The following is a 19,857-nucleotide window of genomic DNA, read 5'->3' on the forward strand; positions in this document are numbered from 1 at the left end:
CCGGACACAGTGCTGCCAGGGGACAAGGCTCCACATCGCCCAGCTCCTTCCTTGCTGGCAAGCTCCGCAGATTGCTGGTGGATGGGCAATGGGTTGTGTCCACATCCAGGAGGTCTTGCTGGCGTTTGGGAGGTGACCCATGCCTCACTACCTCTGCTAGGACCCAGCATGTGACCTGGCACAGCCTCCAGCGAACAAAGCACTTTGTTCTGACCCTTTGCACTTCCCTGCCGGTGAGCTGCCCTCTAATCCCCCCAAGGAGGGATTTTCCTCTCCCACCCCAGCTCCCTGTGCCTTGGTCCCCTCGGGAGCGCTGGCAGGGTAATCATTTACTTCCTGCCACAAGCTCCTCCTTCGGACTTTTCCTTCGACCTTCAGACAGAATCGTCAAAATAAAAACAACTGGAGGGACAGTGGTACATGCTGCTTCCCGCAGCTGGAGTGGGGCAGTGCCCGCCGGCTCTGCTGCCGGAGCCCAGGAGCCCAGCTCCCCACGCCTCGCGCTGTGCAGGTAATGCCGATTTGCTTTCTCTGGGATGATCACAACCTTCCCTTCTCTTAATGAGGTCCTGAACCCCTTTGGGAAAAGCAGGGGGTTTTGTGAAGGACTCGTCCCTTGCTGCCAGGGACCCGGCTGGCCCGTAGGAGAGCTGCTCCCCAGGCATTGGCTCAGGGTCAGCAGCGAGAAGTGGAGGGGATTTGAGTTCCAGCAGTGGGTTTGTTTCCCACCTGTGGAGGAATCCAGAGAGGAGACGAACAGTTCCTTGCTCCCTCTGGAAATGCTGTACTAGGTGGAAAGGTTTCTTGCATTAACTGTGCCTTCCCCAGGAAACTTCCATCACAAGGAACTTCCATCACCCTGCTGTGTCCGCAGCCCCTCACCTCCCTGGGTTAGGTCCCATTAGGAGCAGCCACAAGTGTTTCTGACCTTGGGTAATTTCAGGAGCTGGCAGATCAGCAGAGGCAACTGGTGACCAGCCATGTGTGTGTCCATGTCCCTGAGCTACCTGCACAGGGAAAGGAGGCTTGGACTGCACTGGCCTTTTGCAGCCAGCACCAGAAGGGTGAGGTTTGCACCAGAAATTTCAGGTCATTTTGGCTGTGGTCTTCTGGGCTGTGTCTCTGCAGCCAGGCTGGCCTGGCAAAGCTCAGGGGTGCTAGCATCCCTCTAACGGGGCATCCCTGACCTCCTCGCTGGCAGGACAGGGAGGGTTGTTCCTGCTCAGTGCCAGAGCAGGGGAGCAGAGACGGGCTCAGCAGATTTCAGTGCAGAGCTGCTGCTCTTGCACAGGGGCTCACTGGTCCTGACAATGCCTGGAGCAGTGCTTGGCCCAATTTGGACTGGGCTGCCCACTGCATCCAGTACATATAGCTGTGCTGGAGAGACTATCCCCAGCTGCGCCAGCCCCAGTTGCTTCCCATGCATGTAGATAAAAAGGGGTAAAAACATATATCCCATACGGTGGAGCTGGAGTCGGCGGCTCTCAGGGATGGGATGGGGGTGGAGCAGGGCAGAGGGGAGACAAGCTTTCCTAACGAACCCAGCACTGTGCCAGCAGTGAGGGGCCTGGTTTCGGGCAGTGCAGCTCTCCAAGCCGTCTCCAAGCTGTTAAGCCCTGCTCAATCCGGCTGGGAAACTGCCTCTCTGCCCTTGTCCCTGCCAGGCTGGTCACACTTGGGGCTTGAGCCGTGGGTGGTGGCCCTGAGTGTGCACCCTATGTCAGACTGACTTGCACTGCAGGAGAAAAGAGGTGCTCATCCCCAAAACCAGCTGGTTTCTTTTAAGAAAGGCTCTAAAACATAGGCTGTAATGTATCCTGAAGTCCTGCTGGGGAGGAGAGGAAGCAGGAAAATTGCACCTTCCCCAAGGACAAGGCTGGCCAGCCAGGAGAGGAAGGGTTGCTTAGAGTCAGACTGCTTCCAGCTTTGTGTTATTTATTCAGAGACTGTGCCTACACTTAAAAAGCACTTGGAAGCAAAAAAGTCCCAGCCAACTAATTTAATGGCAATAGGAAGACCAGTCATTTATTCCTCTGCAGATATAGAGGCTTTACAAGAGACCAGTAGCATTCTGTCATGTTCGTATTTGTAGAAATGGAGGCACAGAATGCTCGAGATTTGCTCAAACCCACTTTAGCTGTGCTTTGGAATAAAAACTTGCCCCCAAGTGGCCTCCTCTTGGCTCTTTTGACCAAAACTTCCCAGCACCCATGTGGGACTCCTTGGCAAAATCAAAGGCAATGCCTGAGGCAGAGCCCTGGCTTTTTAAAGCTAAAAGAAAAATGTAGAGAGAAAAAAATAATTTAAACAAACCCAGTGGTCACCAGTGGTCTATTTAGTCTTTCATGAATCCTCTTAAGATGAAGAAATAGGCTTTTATCCTATCCTATCCTATCCTATCCTATCCTATCCTATCCTATCCTATCCTATCCTGTCCTATTCCTTACCCAGCAGAGATAACTGAATAGTCAAACATTTTAGGTCACCTTTCACTGCAGGTTGATGGAAACTTGCTTTGTGCTCTCTAGAGAAATATTTGTTTTAATCTTATCTGGACCCTTCCTTGCAATTACAATTGCTCAGGACTGTGTGTTTCCACTGCAGCAATACTTTTATGATTACGGTTACAGATAGTGCCAGATGGGGAGATTAAAATAGTACACCTTTCCCTATAAAATAGCATATATGCATTGCATATAAAACATTTTAATAGGGAGAGACAGGGGTACTCTCTGCATGTAGAGACAACGGGCTGGACCTGTGCAAATGTGGCTTTCCCGGGGTGAGTGGCACTGGCCAGGGCTGGCCCTGCTGGCGGGGACCAGGCTCAGCTGGACCACACAGCCCTCGACCCCCTACAGGGCTTGTGCGAGTGAAGGCAGCTTTCCTCCCCCGGGAGGGAAAGGAAAATGCTTCCAAGCACTGCCAATGTCTGGAGGCTCTGAGCTGTGCGAGTGCAGCTGAAAAAAATCACCTTTTCTGGCCAGGGCTTGCTCCTACCATGAGCTGACCAAGTCCATCCCAGTCAGGAGATGTGCACAGAAGGGGTTAAATTGGCCAACAGCTGCCCATCACCTCTGCCCCCAGGTCCGGCCAGAGGTTTGCCTGGCACAGAAGTGCTCTCTGGAGGGCAGGGAAACACTGCCCCAGCACGGAAGACCAGCAACGCTGGCAGAACACAACCCTGACACCAGCAGGACTCCAGCCTCACTAAAATTTTAAATTGTGTTTAGGAGTGTGCGGGTGCTGGGCAGGGGAATGGGCCAAGGGTGTAAGAGGTGCATGGCCACACCTGCAGTGGCCACAGGGATGTGTGCCTATCTAATGTACGTGCCCTGCAAGGGCTCCCACATCCAGCAGCCCCTCCAACATGGCACTAACGTGTCCTGTCGTGGGGCAGGGGCAGTGCTGGGCAAGGGGCAGGAGCTGCTGCTGGCCATGACTGTGGGTGCACAGGGGCAGGGCAAGGGGAAACCCTCACCCCTGGCACAAGGGGAGGGCAGCCTGGGTGGGCAGCACACTGCAGCCTGACCCTGCTCACATCTACCTGTCCCACTCATGTCCTCCATCACGGGGACAACCGCTGGCCCAGGACACCTCTCCAGGGAGATGCATGGGGGTCGCCAGGGCAAAGCCCTCGGCAGCTTCCCCAGGCACCCGCTGGCATCTGCTGTTGAACCCCCAGGTGAGGATCTGCACTATGCTGGGGACTTACTGGGGGTCCATGTGTCCCTGTGCTTCAAGGGAATGTCTCCTCCTGTGCCAGGGAGCCACTAGTGCCAGGGCAGTCACCCTGGGTACAGGGACAACGAATAGGGTCTCAGGTGCTCAAAAGCATCAAAACCCAAATCCTTTCCCGAGAGCAGAAATCTGTGAATTTTACAGTTGTAGGGTAAATTTCTTCTGCTGTACAGAAGTCAAACAGCCAACCAGTGCCACTCAGCTCTCTTCCAGTGTCCCCCCACCTGCCAGTCCCAACCCTCTTTAGAGGCGTGTCCCAAAGCAAAGCCAGGGACACTAGCATGGTGGCAGAGCACCCTAATGATCCCCCCCAGACCGAGCACTGGGTAGGTGCCACAAAGGGAGCCAGCCCCACATCCCAGAGCCATGCCTGGCTGGCAGGCAGCCAGCGCTGCGCCTGAGGGCTTGATTCTAGCCTGATTCCTGTGCCCTTCACCTTTGCAGCTGGAGAAACATCTGCACGCTCTGCTTCCCGAGGATGCCTGCTGCCCATCGCTGAGCTCTCGCCCCAGCCCTAAGGAGAAGGGACTACTTCGTCTGGCTTTTATGTACATGGCCTGGATGGAGCCCTCCTCTACCGCCCTTGGGAAGACGAAGGGTAATGCTCCCACCGACTGGCACTGTGTCATTAACCCCCTGGGGATGGCGAGGGCACGGAGGAAGCTTCCCCGCAGAGGGAGGTCTCCCACCGGCTGGGCAGCTGGCAGAGGGCAGAGCCCCACTGCACACCTTCCAGGTGGGGTCCAGCCTGGCTCATGCCACAGCCAGGGCTCGCCCTTCCCAGCAAGGGCTGCACAGAGCCCGGCTCCCGTGGGACCCACAGAGGACCCAGGAGGTGGCTGTGTGCAGGGGTGACGGCAGCTTCACGCTGCACGCCTGGCCCTGAGTTACACCTGGCGCGTGCACAGCCCTGGTGTGTCAGCAGCCCTTACAGATGGAGGGGGCATGATGGGCAAAACCAACCCAACCTTCGCTTTGTCCGTCGGTATCTATTGTTGTTCCTGGCTGCACTCCAGATTAGATATTTTATGCATTCTAGCTGGTAAAAACTTTTCCCTCCAGGATCCTTCTGCTTCCTCTCCTTTGGATAGAAAATGGGTTTTTAATTAAAGATGCCTTTATATGGAAAATAAAATCAAGCAGATTTTGTTGATAATACCAAGTTTTTTATTGAAAGGAACAAAAGCAGGAGATATTGATTTGAAAATGTAAATTAGCTGCTGAAAGTATTTTGAAACTTGACCATTACAATGCAAGTAGAGGCAAAACTGGAGAAAATCAGAACATAATAGGAGATATTTTTAAAAGCTGATGATGCCAATAGCTTGAGGATTTTGGCTGAGCAAAAAAATTCAGGCTTTGACCTGAGACAGAACAGTACTTCAAGCAACATGCTGCTTCCCCTCTCATCACACATGGCAATGAGCACATCAGGTGTTTCAGATCATTTCTCTGGGTGGCTGTAGTCTGGGGTTAGGGACCTGTCCCACAGCGATCAGCCCCTCTGCTCCCCCTGGGGAAGGCTGCCCAGACCTCTGCCTTTACTGCCTTGCACTTACTCCTTAGCTTGCACCGTAAGATGGCTTTTCTCCTGTTGCAGCTGCACACAGGGAGATTTTATAGGAAATTATAGTGGAAGCAAAAAGCGATTGCTTTATTTTTAGTGAAGAGAGAGCCCTTCTCCAATGTTTCCCTTTTCTCAGAGCTTAGCTTCTGTTCTCTCAAATCATTGCATGCTTGCAATGCCAGGTTTTCCTGTCCATGTGTGTTTATGTTTGCATTTAATACTGCTGCAAAGCACCAGTCTGGCTACCCTGGGCTGCAGTCTTCCTGGGTTAGTGGAGGACATGGGAAGGAGCAACTTCTTCTGGGTTTGACCTGAACCAAATGACAGCCATGACCTTCCTCCCCACCACAGGACAGGAGACAAATTTTCAGCTTACTAATGTGTAAAAAGATGTTCTGAACACCTGAGATGCCTGCCAGGGTATAATTTGCTCCAACCCACCACCCAGACCACTCCCTCCTCATCCAAAACTACCACCCCCACCTAAATTCTCACTCCTTCGGTATATCTAGCAGGTGTCTCTTCATTTTTTGCAGCTGATCAGCTTTTCCTGCTCTCTTTAAAGGTCTGTAAGTGAGCCAGCAGTGGGATGGTTACCTTGGGAGGGTAGGGGTGTTTGTGTTCACAGCCTAAATGAAGTGCTGCAGGAAGCAAAGCTATTCCCCTCTGAGATTTAGGAAAGTGCCTGGGGCTTCTGCTCTGCCAGGACAGCCAGAGGCAGAGGGGGCTGGTGTGGGGATGGGGACCGAGGGGTCTCTGTGCTCGCTGGCTGTGGGTTGCTTCCCATGCATCAGGACGCAGCCTCTGCTTGTAGAGGTGCTCCCAGGTGTGTTTAATGCTTTGTTCTCTATTTTCATGGGGTTATTTTTTGCAAAAAATGCTGCAAGCTTTTAGCCACCTGCTGTTTTCTTTCAGCCTTGCATGTAGTTTTTCCCCCAAAATCCAAAGGGTTGTTTGTAATGTGGATTCCAGCTTGCTCAGAGCCAGGGCTGCTTGGCTGGGGCTCCTGCTTTGCTATGCAGTCTCTCTGGGGTGTAGGGAAAAGGGTCTGCAAGAGAAAATTGGGCAAAGCAGAAGCTCTGCAGAGGGTAGCTAAGAAAGCTTCCCCAAGTGAAGAAGTCTTTTAAAGTCGTTCCTAACCTCTTCCTGGATTAGCTGCATGCTATAATGTCTCAATGGGAATGAAAGTGGAGTTCAGTGCTGGCCTGGAGCTCTCTCTTGCATCTGTAGCAGAGGAAAGCTTGAGTTCCGTGGGTTTTTATTGGATTTTTTTTCCTCCTTTATTGAGGAAAAGCATGTGTTTGCAGGAATACTCCTTCCTGCCCCTCCCTATGCTCCTTCTCTGAGCTGAAACTGGGGCATCTCCCCCTTACACCCTGTGCAGCCCCTGCGAGGGACAAAAGCTGTGGGCTGCCTTAGGTGCCCCTCTCTCAACCTTGCCCCTCCAAACCCTGTGCTGCCTCCAAAACATCACCTGCTATCCCAGTGACAGCCTGCCAGGCCTCCTTGCCTCCGCATGCTGGCAACTAGCCCTTCCTCGAGCAGGAGAGGACGAGGCACTTGCTCGGAGGGGTTTGCAATCTAGGTTAGGTAGGGAATGATGCTGAGAGCGGTGACATCAGGGAAGAGGGTGGGAGGCAGCTTGCAGATGACGAGTCTATGAGGTTGCCTTTCCGTGCAAGGTATGCGTTGCATTAGTAATGTGTTTGTAGCAAATAACGCTGGGCTAGCATGGGAATGTGGGTCACCGCTGGCAGAACTGTTGAAGGAAGAAGGAGCTGCTTGTGCTGTGCTGGGAAGAAAATGTATGTTACTGAGGGATGTTTGGTGGGGGGAGATTTAGCTGTATGAACTGCTCCAACTTGTAAGTAGTAGCTTTGTGTTGGCCAAGTGGGTGCGTGCTGCCTGAGGGATGCCTCTGGCCTGCGTGTTGGGGGTGAAATGGTCTTTGGGGAGGGGGGCAGTGGTGGTGGTGATACGGTGCAGTGTGTTGTGTTCTGAGTGTGTGATAGTCACATCGTATCAGGAAACTCCTAGACTTGCTTGCTGATGCTCTCTGTGGCCCTGGCCAAGCCTAGAGCGTTCCTGCTGCCCCAGCAGGCACAAGGAGGGATGCAGCCGGGCATGTATAACCAAGGATTCCAGCGTATTTTCGTGACCTATTTCTGATTCTGTTGTTCAGCATGTGTGCACTCAGAAATCTTTGTGCTTTAGGGGGAGTAGGGTTTGTTAGTGATAAGGAAAAGCCAGTTTGACTGATCAGGAGATTTAAACCAAAAACTAACCTGGCTTTGAAGGTGGACTGAGGCTGGGCAAGGTGGCTCTGAGCCTGAATAGAAAAGGATACAGGATGAGGACGTATGTATTCTACAAACGTGTGTGGTACTTCAGTGCGATGAGAGAGACTCTTGCCTCAGAGCAAATACATTAAATGCAATAGCTTTGTTGGAAAGCACTGCCCTTGGTCAGCAGGGACTTGTTGCGTAGCTTCACTTCCAGCAAAGAAGCAGTGGAGCAGAACGGGGCTGGTGGGGGGAAGCATGAACAGGCTGTGGCCCTGGAAGAGGCTGCTGCCTAACTGCGGGCTGTGGAGACCTTGCTAAAGCAGCCTTGTCCAAGCCCCTCAGAGCAAGTCAGGGACTTGTCCTGCATCCTGTGCTGCCAGCAAATGCCTCCAGGCCAGGTGGAGGTGTGTCTGTGGCTGGCCTGTGTGCTCCAAGGTGCCCAAGCTGTGACATGTCCACCTGTGCCCGAGTTGTTATACCCCCTCCCCGAGTCTGAGATCAGAACAGTGTATGCTGCCACTGACAGACCGTGGGGCCAAACCCAAGCTTGTGGGGGTTCAGGTTTGTAGGGAACAGGCTGTGTCACCTGTTTGGAGCAGGAGCGAGGTGGTAACTGTGTGGGCTTGGTTGGGTTGCTGTGGTAAGGGGTGGGAGCCCTGGCTCCTCTATCTGCTGCTGCCATTTGCAGCCTGGGGCCTGTTACACATACCTGTGAGCTCTCACCATCCCCTGTGCCAACCTCCTCCCTTGCCCTGAGCTGTGAGTGTCGCCTGTGCCAAGGCAGCAGGGCTGACATCCCTCTGCTGTGACCGTGGTACCTGGCCAGCCTGTCTAGCAGCCTGTGGGACAGGTGCAGCCCCAAGGCAGGTGTTGGATGACCTTCAGTAGACCTCAGTGAGCCAGGGAGAGCCAGACTGTCAGGGAAATAAGGACTATGCCCAGTGGGAGGGGATGGGGATTGATCCGTCTGGGTGCTGCCTGCGTGCTGTCCCTGCCGGTGGGTGCCTGCTGGGACAGGCTCTGTACCTGCTGCAGAGCAAAGTATCAGACAAGGTCAGGGTCTCGGACCAGCCTGATGTTGTAAGCTCTCTCACTGAGTGGTTTGTGGGTTTCACTTTAAATTTCTGTTTTTCCTTTCTTATCTGTTCGGAGACTCTGAAACCACAGCCTGTTTTTTCGGGTCCTCATCAGATACGCACCCAGATCCCAGGATCACTGGTGGAGCCTGGTTCAGTGGCTCTCCGGAGCGTGCAGGTCCCTCCACCTGGCAGATCTGAAGACCCATGCAGGAAGGGTTCTCTAAATGGGCTTGTGTTTACCTCAAAACTTGTTGTCCTACAAACTCCTTGCCTGGGCTCTGGCAGTTGGTGCTGCCAATTCCTTGGTCTGTAGAAGAGATATTCCAGGATGACAACTTGCTTGTGTCTACAAAGGCCCCCTTTTTTTTTTAGGGGAAGCAGTGGAAAGTGTATGTTTTTGTGACTGTTTTAATTCTTTATTTCCCTCCAGTAGTAAAACTAGGGCAGAGCCAGGGAGTAAAACTGAGTCTTCAAATATTTTTGTTATTTACTCCTAAGCAAAACAAGGAACTCCTCCATAGACGTTGCCTTCCCAGGGTTTTCTTTTGCTCGGCCTGTGCGCTAGGGAGCAGGCTCAGGACTTTGCCTCTTTGTGAAGGGAGAGGTGGTGATGATGATGGGTGGTGGCAACTGCCTGCACAGCTGAGCATGAGGGATGCTCTGTGGTGGGAATCCCAGCTTCTGGCACTGGCTGTGTCCTTGGGCAAGTCACTTACTTGCTGCGATGTGTGTGTGCTGGCTTACCTCCTGCAGGGCCCTGAAAGGTTTCATTCATGTCCCTAATTACTCAGAGTCCTGAATGAAAGGGGCAGTGGATGTGCCAAGTGTGTGACGTATTCCAGTACAACATCGTCCTTATGAGCACACTCCTTGTCCCTCCTGGGGACCAAGGGGTGGCTCAGGGAGGCTTGACGGGGTTGCTTTAGCCTGAGTGCCCTCTGCCATGGGAGAGAGTGTCTGTTTTGTGGCACTCATCCCCATCCTGTGAGCTATTGAGGGCTCCTGGCAGGGCTGGGAGGGGAGCTGTCCTGGTTCCTATAATTTCCTGGTTATTTTGGTACGTGGGTGGAAGTGGGAGGAGGGCAGCTGTGGAGAGAAGAGCAAGGTCAGTGAAGAACAAACGTGCCTCTGTGCACTTGAAATCATGCTGCCAGCTAATCGGCTTCGGTGCTCCAACTTTCCTTGCAGAACTCATCAAGCACGGCCGTGAGAGGATAGGACAAACCTTCAAGGCGTCCGGCTCCAGGCTCTGCTCGTAGTGAGTATGAAAACCTCCCAGTGGGATGAGAGCCCTTTAAAAGCTCAGCCTGATAACCCCCGTGCTGGCCCGGCGGTGAATGGAGCTGGCTGGCACCGGCCAGATGTGGGCAGTCCCCAGGGAGAGCTGCCAGCACCCGCTGCCTCCCAGCATCTCCTGCCATGGGCGGCTCCGGGATGGCCGGGGGTCTGTGCCTGACAGTGTGTGGGGGCGGAGAGAGGGAGCACCCGCAGGTGAGATGTGTGGGAGACCAGTGGGAACTTCGGGCCCCCTTTTTGGAAGGGGCACAGCAGAGGGTGGCTGGGGGGATGAGAGCCTTCGGAGCCTCCCTGTGGTGTGTGAGAGCTTGGTGGGGCTGAGGGGGGAATGGAAGAAGCTCTCTGGGACTGGGAAGAAGGGAACAGAGCTGCCTCCCCCCACTCCACCTTCTGTCATCTTTTTAATCCCAACTTTTGCAAGGAGAGTGGGGGAGCCTTTAAAACCAAAGGGAGGAATCCCTGGGGTGGCAGGACCCATCCCTCCCCAGTGATGCCCAGGCAGGGTGGATCTGAACCAACAAGTGTTGATGTTCAAGTCCAGCACCTCCAGCCCCAGCAGCAGCTGTGCTGCCTGGATGAGAGCCCTGTGTGTTAATGCCTCTGCCCACAGAGTACGGGCCAGCCCCTTTCCTCTGCAACATCAACAGCCCCAAACTGCCCTGATCTGCCCTGGCCTGGGGGAATGGCCTCTGTCTGCTGCCAGCCTGGAAGGCATGTGGTGGTCAGACCCAGCTGGACTCCCCTGGCTCCCTGTGGGGACACTTGCTGGGCTGCAGCATCCCTATGCAATGGGCTGGGGGCTGCATCTGCCTGGAGAGGGGGCTGGCCATAGCCAGGAGGGCTGCAATCTTGTCTGGCCCTGATGCTGTGCTGCTGCTGGGGCTGTACTGGTCTTCACATGTTGGTGCCCTGCCTAGTTTCTGCTATTGCAAATCAAGGGCTAACTGTACCATTTAATCTGCTTGTGCTTCTTTGAATCACTTGTGCACCCATGAACGTTTTCCCCCTCCATCTGTCAGTATGCACCTGCTGTCCCCTGCCTCCCCCAGAGCATGTGCACCCCCACCCCTTGGGAGTAGCAGTGCTACCAAGGGGGTAGCTGAGGAATTCAGCTGAGGCTTGCCGTGATGGAGGAGAGCACACACTGGGGTCTGCACTGGTCCCTGCTGAGTTATGGTGTGAAGCTGTTTCTCTCTTGGATTTTGTTTTCAATACTGGCTTACTCTTCTTTTCCCAAGTGCTGAACGAGTTGCTCTTCTAATGGATCGTTCCCGGAGCCCAGACAAAAGCACCCAGGTGAGACCATGGCTCTGAGCCAGCAAGTTCTTACCTTTGGGATGGAGAGGGGCTGGTGCCTGTAGGAGAAAAAGCAAGGAGGAGATCCTGTGTTAGCCTGCTGGGAGTCTTACTGCTGCCTTGTCCCTGTGGGTGATGCTGGGAGAAGAAAAAGGAGAGCAGAGAGGCCCAACATAGCCTTTTGGAAGAGGCATAATGCTCCCGGAGTCTGGGGAGGGGAAGATAATCTTCAAGGTTGCTTCCAACCCAAACTATTCCACCATCAGTTAAAAGTTTGCCAAAGCATCCATTGTGTCTCTTGCTCATGGGTGCTTACCAATGGCTCTGTGCAAGTGATGCTGTATTGAGGAAAGGAAAGCACAACCTGCAGCGTGGTCCTTGTGACTAACATTGTTATCTTCCCTAGCCTCCAGCCACAACTGACAACATCAACCTTGGACCTTCTGCAAACCCAAAGTAAGCTCCCTGCAAAAGCCAGGTAGGGTGTGGAGCACGCATTGAAGGGATCTGGTAGGGGAATGCAGTTGGTCCCTGTGTCTCACATGGGTGGTGTCTGTGAAAGTCCCAACAATTACATTACTTGTCCTTTAATACAATGTGTATCACCGGTGCATAGTTTTCAAGACATTCAGCTAGAGCTGATCCCTGTTGTGGTAGCAATCCTCTCCTGTCCATGCCTGCAGCACTGTGTCACACCTCTCTTGAAAGGTAGTAAGGGAAGATCTTCCTCATCCCTGCTGGCTCCCTGACTGTCTTTCTCTGGAAATGGGGATAAACTGTTCCCTGCAAAGGTGCTGCTTGGTCCTGACAGATGCTTTCACTTGCCACAGTGTTCAGCGGGTGGGTTGCTGAGGGACTGCTCCTCCTCTGCTGGGCGCACTGACATGTGCAGTGCGAATCCCGAGCTGGCTGGGAGCGAGGGTCACCCGTCCAGTGCCCTCTAATCGCTTTCACAAACACTCGTGTTTCCAAGAAGGAACTCAGCTTTGATGGCAGCATTGCTGTTGTGTGTGTTTCTCCCAGAAACATTAACTTGTTCCATTCTTGCTCAACAGTGCCAAGCCAACAGACTTTGACTTCCTGAAGGTTATTGGCAAAGGAAGCTTTGGAAAAGTAAGTGGGCTTGTACAGGTGGGCTGTAGCTCTTCAGAGGCGGCTTGGAAAGAGAAAGCATGCCTAGCTGCGTCCTTTGCTTGCACCTTTCCTGGGGAGTTTGGCCTCAGTGGGGCTGAGACCAGATGAAGCCTGAGATAGGGTTTTCATCATCTGTCCTTTGAGCTGTCCTGCAGTCTCTCTAAGGACAGAAGTGTAAGGTGTTTTATGTTCAGGGTGGGGATGGTAAGGAGAAGTACTTGATTCAAAATAAGTTTCAGGCTTGTTCAGCTGGCAAAAGATCTTGAGATAAATCTGTATCTTGTGAAATAGCAAGGATTCACTTTAAATGGGACTGTCCCCAAATGCTCCAAAACTATTTTCTATTGGGTGTGTAAGGGATGGATGTGGAGATGCTGTGTGCTTCTTTCCAGCAATGAGAAAGTTCTGGGAAGTAAGAGGGCTGGAGCTTGGTCTTTAAAACTTTGTACCTGACCCTGTGTAGCTGTACACTCTGTATAATCACTCACAAGAGTGTTGAGCTTCTGTGAGGAAACGCCAACCATGAGCAGAAGGTGAGACTGAAACCCATGACCAGGGCCTTCTGTTGCAGGTTCTCCTGGCCAAACGCAAGTGTGATGGGACTTTTTATGCAGTGAAAGTCTTGCATAAGAAAACTATCCTGAAGAAAAAGGAGGTATGTCTGCTCTCCTTGGCTACTTCTGTGAATAGTGGTCAGCATGTATAAGGTATCCTGGTAATACAATCAAGGTATCTTGTGGCTGGTATTCATGTAGACATCTCACATGTTAAACATGGATTTCTCTTGCCATGGGAACATGGAGAAGAAATGAGATGAATCTGGTCAGAGAGGAGAGTGTTTCCCTTTCAGGGGCTGGAGATAACCTTCTTGGGCTCCCAGCTGCCACCCATTTTGAAAACAGCAGTGAGCCCCTACAGGAGGCTGGACTGGACCCTTGCCAGAAATGTTAACACCTTGCCTGCTTTTTGATAGCAAAACCACATCATGGCAGAACGCAACGTGCTCCTGAAAAATGTCAAGCACCCTTTCCTTGTGGGACTCCATTACTCCTTTCAGACCTCAGAGAAGCTTTACTTTGTGCTTGACTATGTAAATGGAGGGGAGGTGAGTGCACACTTACAGGCTTTATTTCAATCCTCTGTTTGGTCCTTCCCACACATGCTGCTTTTATTGCCAAAAATTGTTTCTTGTCAGAAGATAATGATGTTGAAGTATAATGCTGTTTTGACTGCTGGGAAAGACCAGCCAGGAGTGGCTGGCATGCTATCTCACCTGTAAATTGAATGAAGATCTTGCTGGCTGACCAGAGTCAGATGATTCCCAAGGCAAGGATGCTGAGAAAAGTGTGTGTTAGGGGAATCTTAAAATCCTATGGAGAATATGGGAAATACAGATGTTGGTGAGTCTTAGGGAAAACCCACTAGTGAGGCAGCTCTGGGTCCTAGTCCAGTGCTTGGGTGAGGCCATTGCAGTTTGCTAAACAACTTTCTGTCCTGTAGATGCTCACTTTTTTCAGCTGTCTTTTTCTGTGCTCTCTGAAACTGGCTGGGAGATACTGTTAACATGAATGTCTTGCCTAAAGAGATTTTATATTGGGGATCTTAGTGGGTTCAGATCTCTGCATGCCACTTGTCATGGCCATACTACCACTATAATCAGCTTGTGGGATGTAGCAATCCTAATTTTATAATAGTTCTAATAAACTTCTTTTTAGGATTTTTTTTTTTAACTAGATCAGCAGATAACAGTGTTCTGGGGAATGAATTCTTAAGTGAGATTGTGATGTAAGAGGAGGACAAATGAAGCAACTTCTACAAATGTGTTTAGATTGCTCAAGGTAACGTGGTTAGGGCTTATTTGGTGCTGTTCATGTGTCACTTGCTGCAAATTGGTTTGTGCTTGAGTAGCTGGCCTTCAGGCTTGCTCCAGATATCCTTCAGTTTTTTAGAGAAGAAATGATCAACCTTCTCATCTGCCTGTAGCTCTTCTTCCACTTGCAAAGGGAGCGCTGTTTCCGTGAACCCCGGGCCAGATTCTATGCTGCAGAAGTTGCTAGTGCAATTGGGTACCTGCATTCTTTAAACATCATTTACAGGTAAGGTACATCTGCTGGGGAGAGCAGGGGCATGTAGCCTGCCCAGCCAGGCTGTGTGCAGTGCTGGGGAGGGAAAGGGCTTCACCAGGGCCCTGCAAAATGTAGGACTGGAGTAGCTGAAGAACATCCTAGTCCAGACAAGACAATGTGCTGCTGGCACTTTATCCTGCAAGAGGGATACGGTCTGCACGGGACCTGATGGGCAGTAAATACTTCCAGCCTGATAGTGGGAAGGACAGAGAATGGTTAAGTGCAAATACCAAAAATAAATCTAGCTCAATAGGTAAGAAATTTTCTCAGTAACAATTTATGCATAGAAATGCAGGCTAACACCTGATCTGTATGAGCAGCCTTTCTGTGTTTGCATGTGTGTATATTGATACCCCACAGTGATGGGAACCTGCACTTTGGGAAAGTCTTGGTGAACTGGATTGGGAAGCTTTGTTAGCTCCTGTTCTTAGCTGCTGGTGTTTCCGATCTGGCTTTTCTAAATATCTGGCCAAACCTGCTCAAACAGCACTCTTTGTCTTGCAGGGACTTAAAACCTGAGAACATTCTCCTGGATTGCCAGGTATATTCACAACTCCTGCTGTCTTCTTTCTGCCTTTAAAAGCATCAAGACCACAAACAGAGGGCTATGGTCCTGCAAGCTGGGCTATAGCTCATTTCCTTGCATAGATTTTGTATGTATGCACCACTGCATTTCCATGCAGGTACTGCAAGAGGGAGTGAGCTGTTCCTCTGCAGAACTGCATGCTTGAAGCCCTCTCACCTCATTCCCAAAAGCTGGGACCTGACTTGTGGTCGGGGATCGGGGGTGCTAAAAGCAAGTCACTGCTGGTACTCTGATAGTGACTGCTGTATCAACTGGCTCTGGGACAATGCAGAGGCAAAGCACAGCAGTGCTGAATCTCTTAATTGCTATGCAGTTGTAGACAAATTAAAAAAAATCTAGACTCTTTCTCTATAGCTCCTGTACTTGTACTATAGGATGCCTAGAAGGTGAGGGAGGGGAAACAGATGAGCAGTGGGGAACTAAACACTATATGAGATGCAATGTGAAGGGAAATGCTGTCTCCTCTAGGAGCGGGCCAAGCTGAAATTTCTCCCTCTTCTTTAGGGACACATAGTATTGACAGACTTTGGACTCTGCAAAGAAGGAATGGAGCAAGAGGAGACAACTTCTACTTTTTGTGGCACTCCAGAGGTACGGCATGTGCTGGGGTTTCACTGTGATCTGGGGACTGAAAGCCTTCAGAAACTTGCAGCCCTGGATCTCAGACTTACATGGGTGCTCAGCATCTCAAAATATGGGCTTTGTGAATTAGACCGTCTCGGGCTCTTTGAGGCTGTCAGCCTAAAGCTGGAGTTCAGATAAGGCCTACCCTACCTAGGAGAGAGAATTTTACCTGTAGCAACTGATTAGTACTCTAAATTTGTTGTGCTATGAGGGGCAGGGATCCCTGTGCTTGGAAATGGCCAGTCTTGTGAAGCTGGGACTGTTCCAGGTGACTATGGAGACAACCTTGACCCTGGCAGCCCATGAGCAGGCTGTTTACCTGCTCTGATACCTTGGAGCTGCAGAACAGGGAGCCTGCTGGTACTGACATACATGGGACCTTGCTGGGCTCTTCTGTGTACTTGTTTTGCAGCTCCTGTGTAGCACGCTGTGAGGAGGAGAGCACCAGGCTCTCCTTTGGAATGTGAGCACTGCTCAGAGGGGAGGAAATGCCTTCTTTCCAATGCACCTCAGCTGGGTGTTGCTAAAACCCATCTCCAATCTGCTGCCTTGGAGGCTTTCTTCTTGCTTCTTACTGAGCTGGGGATCTTGGTAGCACTGTGGCCTTAGTAATGCAGCTGTTCTGCTGCCCTTCCTCGGACAGCTTGGAGAAGGGTCTGTATATTCCTCTTAGTATTCAAGCACAGTAGAAGTGTGCAGGAATTCCCTGGGGGTAGCCCTCTGCTTTCAGTGGGGACCTACTTATGCAACAGTACAGCATGAACCAAGCAGGAATGTTTGAGCTTTGTTTTGTGGGTTTTGGTGAGTGTCTGGTTTTTGTGGTTTTTTTGTTTCCCCTGCCCTAGACAAGGGAGCCTGACAGCACACAGAGACAATCCTGTGGGAGACCAGGCTTGATGTGCTGCTTGTTCTGCAGGCTGCTTGAGTTCTTGTGTGTTGCTCCTTAGTGGTGGTTATTGGTAGTTTTGCTGCTTTGAACAGACTTAGTGGGATGAAAAACTGCAGCTTTCTTAAAACCACAGAAGCCTTTTAGAGGTGTAACGTGTCAATGCAGGACAGGTGTGCTGGTTGAGTTGTTGTGGGTGGCAGATCCTTGTACAAGTCCTCTGTAAGAGGAGAAACTTCTGTAGCCCAGAAAAACATGTTGGGGGTTTCAGTAGGTGTCTTTCAAACCCATAGCTCTGAAGCAAGTGGAAAGTCTATAAAAGAACAGTCAAAATGCATCTGTGTGCTTCCTAATGCGTTTGCTCAGCTTGAACTACAGCCAGCTTTGCATACTTATGAGGGCAGAGCCCTTCCTTTTGTAATTTGACTCAATTATTTGCTTCTGGCTCTTCCCAGTACCTGGCTCCTGAGGTGCTAAAGAAGCAGCCATATGACAGGACAGTAGACTGGTGGTGCCTAGGAGCTGTCCTCTATGAAATGCTGTTTGGACTGGTAAGTTTGGAAGCAGTCTGGTTTGCTTTACATGGTGGAGAATTTTCAAAAGTTGTGGTGTGAGGTTGGTTGGGTGTTCACGTGGTACCTGACAGACCACTGAATCCTGAATCGGATGACCTGGTTGAGTCATACCATCGCCCTTTTGAACACAGCAATATAGCAGGTCTCCCTCATCTGCTCACTGCAGGACTCGTTTTGACCTGTGATGTGAGGTTCCTTATGGTAGCTCATGTCTTACTTGGCTGTTTCTTCTCTCTTTCAAAATAGCCTCCTTTTTACAGCCGGGATGTCTCTCAGATGTATGACAACATTCTGCACAAGCCACTCCAGATCCAAGGAAGCAAGACTGTGGCAGCTTGTGACATCCTCCAGGGACTCCTCCACAAGGACCAGAAGAGGAGGCTGGGGGCCAAGACAGACTTTGTAGGTGGCCCCCCTTACAATCAGGAGGGAGGAGGGATAGGAAACTTTTCTGTTCAGGGCCTTTCTTTCATGATAACAGCATGCCCTGTGAAAAAGCTTTGCATGCAATTTGATGTCTCTCCAGTCTCCTAAAAGAGGCATATAGAGTTGACCTGAATTTCCAAAGGGAAAGGTGTGGTGACAAGTTAGGACAGCAATGCGTGATGGTTTCATGTCCCTTCAAGGGATTACTGGACTGTGACCCTCATGTATTAAAGATTTGCTACATGGCCCCTATATGAACATGCAGTAGCTCTAAGTCTTGCTCCAAACACCTAATGGTATGAAACCAGCTGGCAGGTGCTGGAAAAGGAGGGTTGGCAGAAGACTGACTCTTTCTCCCCCTGCTTTCTATGCAGCTTGAGATAAAGAACCATGTATTCTTCAGCCCAATAAACTGGGATGACTTGTACCACAAGAGGATTACTCCTCCATTCAACCCCAATGTGGTAAGTGGGTATTTCTGTTGGTATCTGGTTTACAGCGTTACAAAAGGAATGCTCTCCAGATGTCTTGTGTGGGCACTGGGCATTGCTGCAGTGCAGGTTAGGAACTGCAAACGCAGCGGTGAGAACTCTGTTGGAAGAGCAGCTGTGTTAGAATACCTGAACACAAGCCGTTGGTTGGGGTCTGCTCACTCCACGTGACCATGCGTATGCTCTTTGGCTTAGGCTGGTCCAGCTGATCTGCGACACTTTGATCCAGAGTTCACCCAAGAAGCGATCTCCGCCTCCATCACCCACACGCCTGACCTAGCAGCCAGCAGCTCCAGTGCCTCAGATGCATTTTTAGGATTTTCTTATGCACCAGCTGAAGAGGGCATCTAGGTTTTATAAAGGCTTTCAGAAGCCAGATTTTAACTAAGCGGTTTTATGTTTGTTTTTTTTTTTTTTTTTTTTGGAAAGGATTGGTAATGTCCTTTTGCTCATGGTTTAATGAAATTGGGACTAATATACTAACTGGCTGGAATGGAACAAAGCTCTTAACTTGCTGTTTGGTGGATGTCCCTCTAAAGGACTGTTCCACTGGCAGGGAAAGTGGGACACCAATTATGATTTCCACACCACCCCCACCACTATCCCCAGCGCCCCCAAGTGTCTTGTGCTACTTGGCAGAATTGTATTCACTCTGTGGTTGTATTTATGGTTGAGGTATGTACCATCATTCACATTAACAGCCATGTCCCTGTAACTGGCCACTTTTTTTTTTTTTTTTGGTGGAGCTAACTACCCAGCTACGTCCAACTGCTTTGCCTTCCCACTAGAGAGGGAAACTCTTCACACTTCCAAGAGCAATAGCTTTTGTCCTTGAAGTGGACGGTGCCATTTAAGCTACTCATCCTGGGCTGAGAAACTATCTGGTTGTTGCTCCAAGGGCAGCTGCAGGGCTGTAAATCCCAAGCTGTGCTTGTGAGCGGATCATCTCTCTGGTCCAGGATTGGGATGCTGCTGAAGCAACAAGGAAGCTGTTATGGAAGAGCCACTGTGTGGGAGAAAAATCCTGGATAAAATGGGTGGGGAAGAGGCTGAATTGTTGGAAAATACCTTATGGCTAAACCTTGCTTGGGCTGGGGGATCCTTTCACAGCATGTGTGTGACTTGCCTGAGGCACGCCAACAGTAACGTGAGGAGCATGATGTGGAGCACGGGGCAGCAGGCAGCGGTGATGCGCAGGGCAGTGCCAGCAGGACCCGCGGCAGGGCAGGCCGGGCAGCACCGGCCCCTCGCAGTGTGAGTGTGAGGAGAGCAGCAGCGGCGCTCCACGCCCCAGCGCCTGCCTGAAAATGCGTCACTGATGTACAAGTTATTTATTCTGCCTTAATTTAAATGCTGATGTATTCGTTGTATGTCACTGCCCCCTTTTTTGTCTTTTTAAAGCTGTTTTGTTCTGTTGCTGCAAGGAGGAGAAAGGGGGCTAACTGCAACACGGGGATAAAGAAGGGGCTTTCTAGAAGTTGTGGTGCTCACGCTGTTGGGAAGCTTGTGCTGGAACAATGTTGGTTTGTGGTTGTTTTTTTTATCAGACTTTTCTCTTGTACATGCTGAATCTGCTATGGTTTATATTAAAGTGCATACACGGATGTGCTTCCCTCTCTGCCCTCTGTCTAAGGGTGCGGGCGCGTGAGGAAAGCCGGGAGGTGGGTGGTGGCTTCATACAGAAAGTCACTAAAAGTTTAATTCAAACCAATACATTCCCCGCTCTAGGCCAGGGGAGGGCTGTG

General features: G+C 51.0%; 1 protein-coding gene across 2 annotated transcripts; it reads left to right on the top strand.

Moving 5' to 3' along the window:
• Positions 1-235: 235 nt before the first annotated feature.
• SGK2 (serum/glucocorticoid regulated kinase 2) lies at positions 236-19,716 on the top strand. Of its 2 annotated transcripts, XM_005235882.4 has the most exons (15): positions 236-511; positions 4,186-4,339; positions 9,861-9,930; positions 11,207-11,264; positions 11,671-11,720; positions 12,320-12,377; positions 12,970-13,053; positions 13,372-13,503; positions 14,382-14,494; positions 15,029-15,065; positions 15,615-15,701; positions 17,076-17,171; positions 17,442-17,597; positions 17,996-18,085; positions 18,308-19,716. In XM_005235882.4, the coding sequence occupies exons 2-15, from the start codon at positions 4,288-4,290 to the stop codon at positions 18,461-18,463; spliced, it is 1,239 nt and encodes a 412-aa protein (XP_005235939.2). In that variant the 5' UTR covers positions 236-511; positions 4,186-4,287; the 3' UTR covers positions 18,464-19,716. The 2 variants fall into 2 exon arrangements, with proteins under 2 accessions (XP_005235939.2, XP_027640279.1); XM_027784478.2 differs by lacking the exons at positions 236-511; positions 4,186-4,339; positions 9,861-9,930 and adding an exon at positions 9,963-10,163.
• The last annotated feature ends 141 nt before the right edge of the window (positions 19,717-19,857 follow it).

Source organism: Falco peregrinus, chromosome 9 (genome assembly GCF_023634155.1).
Source record: "Falco peregrinus isolate bFalPer1 chromosome 9, bFalPer1.pri, whole genome shotgun sequence".
NCBI lineage: Eukaryota > Metazoa > Chordata > Aves > Falconiformes > Falconidae > Falco > Falco peregrinus.

Bases quoted from the DNA above. Each gene is read 5' to 3' on its own strand.
- SGK2 (XM_005235882.4), top strand. From the start codon at position 4,288: ATGTACATGGCCTGGATGGAGCCCTCCTCTACCGCCCTTGGGAAGACG. The intron at 11,721-12,319 runs GTAAGCTCCCTG...CTTGCTCAACAG, and splicing joins GGACCTTCTGCAAACCCAAA to TGCCAAGCCAACAGACTTTG. The intron at 18,086-18,307 runs GTAAGTGGGTAT...TCTTTGGCTTAG, and splicing joins CTCCATTCAACCCCAATGTG to GCTGGTCCAGCTGATCTGCG.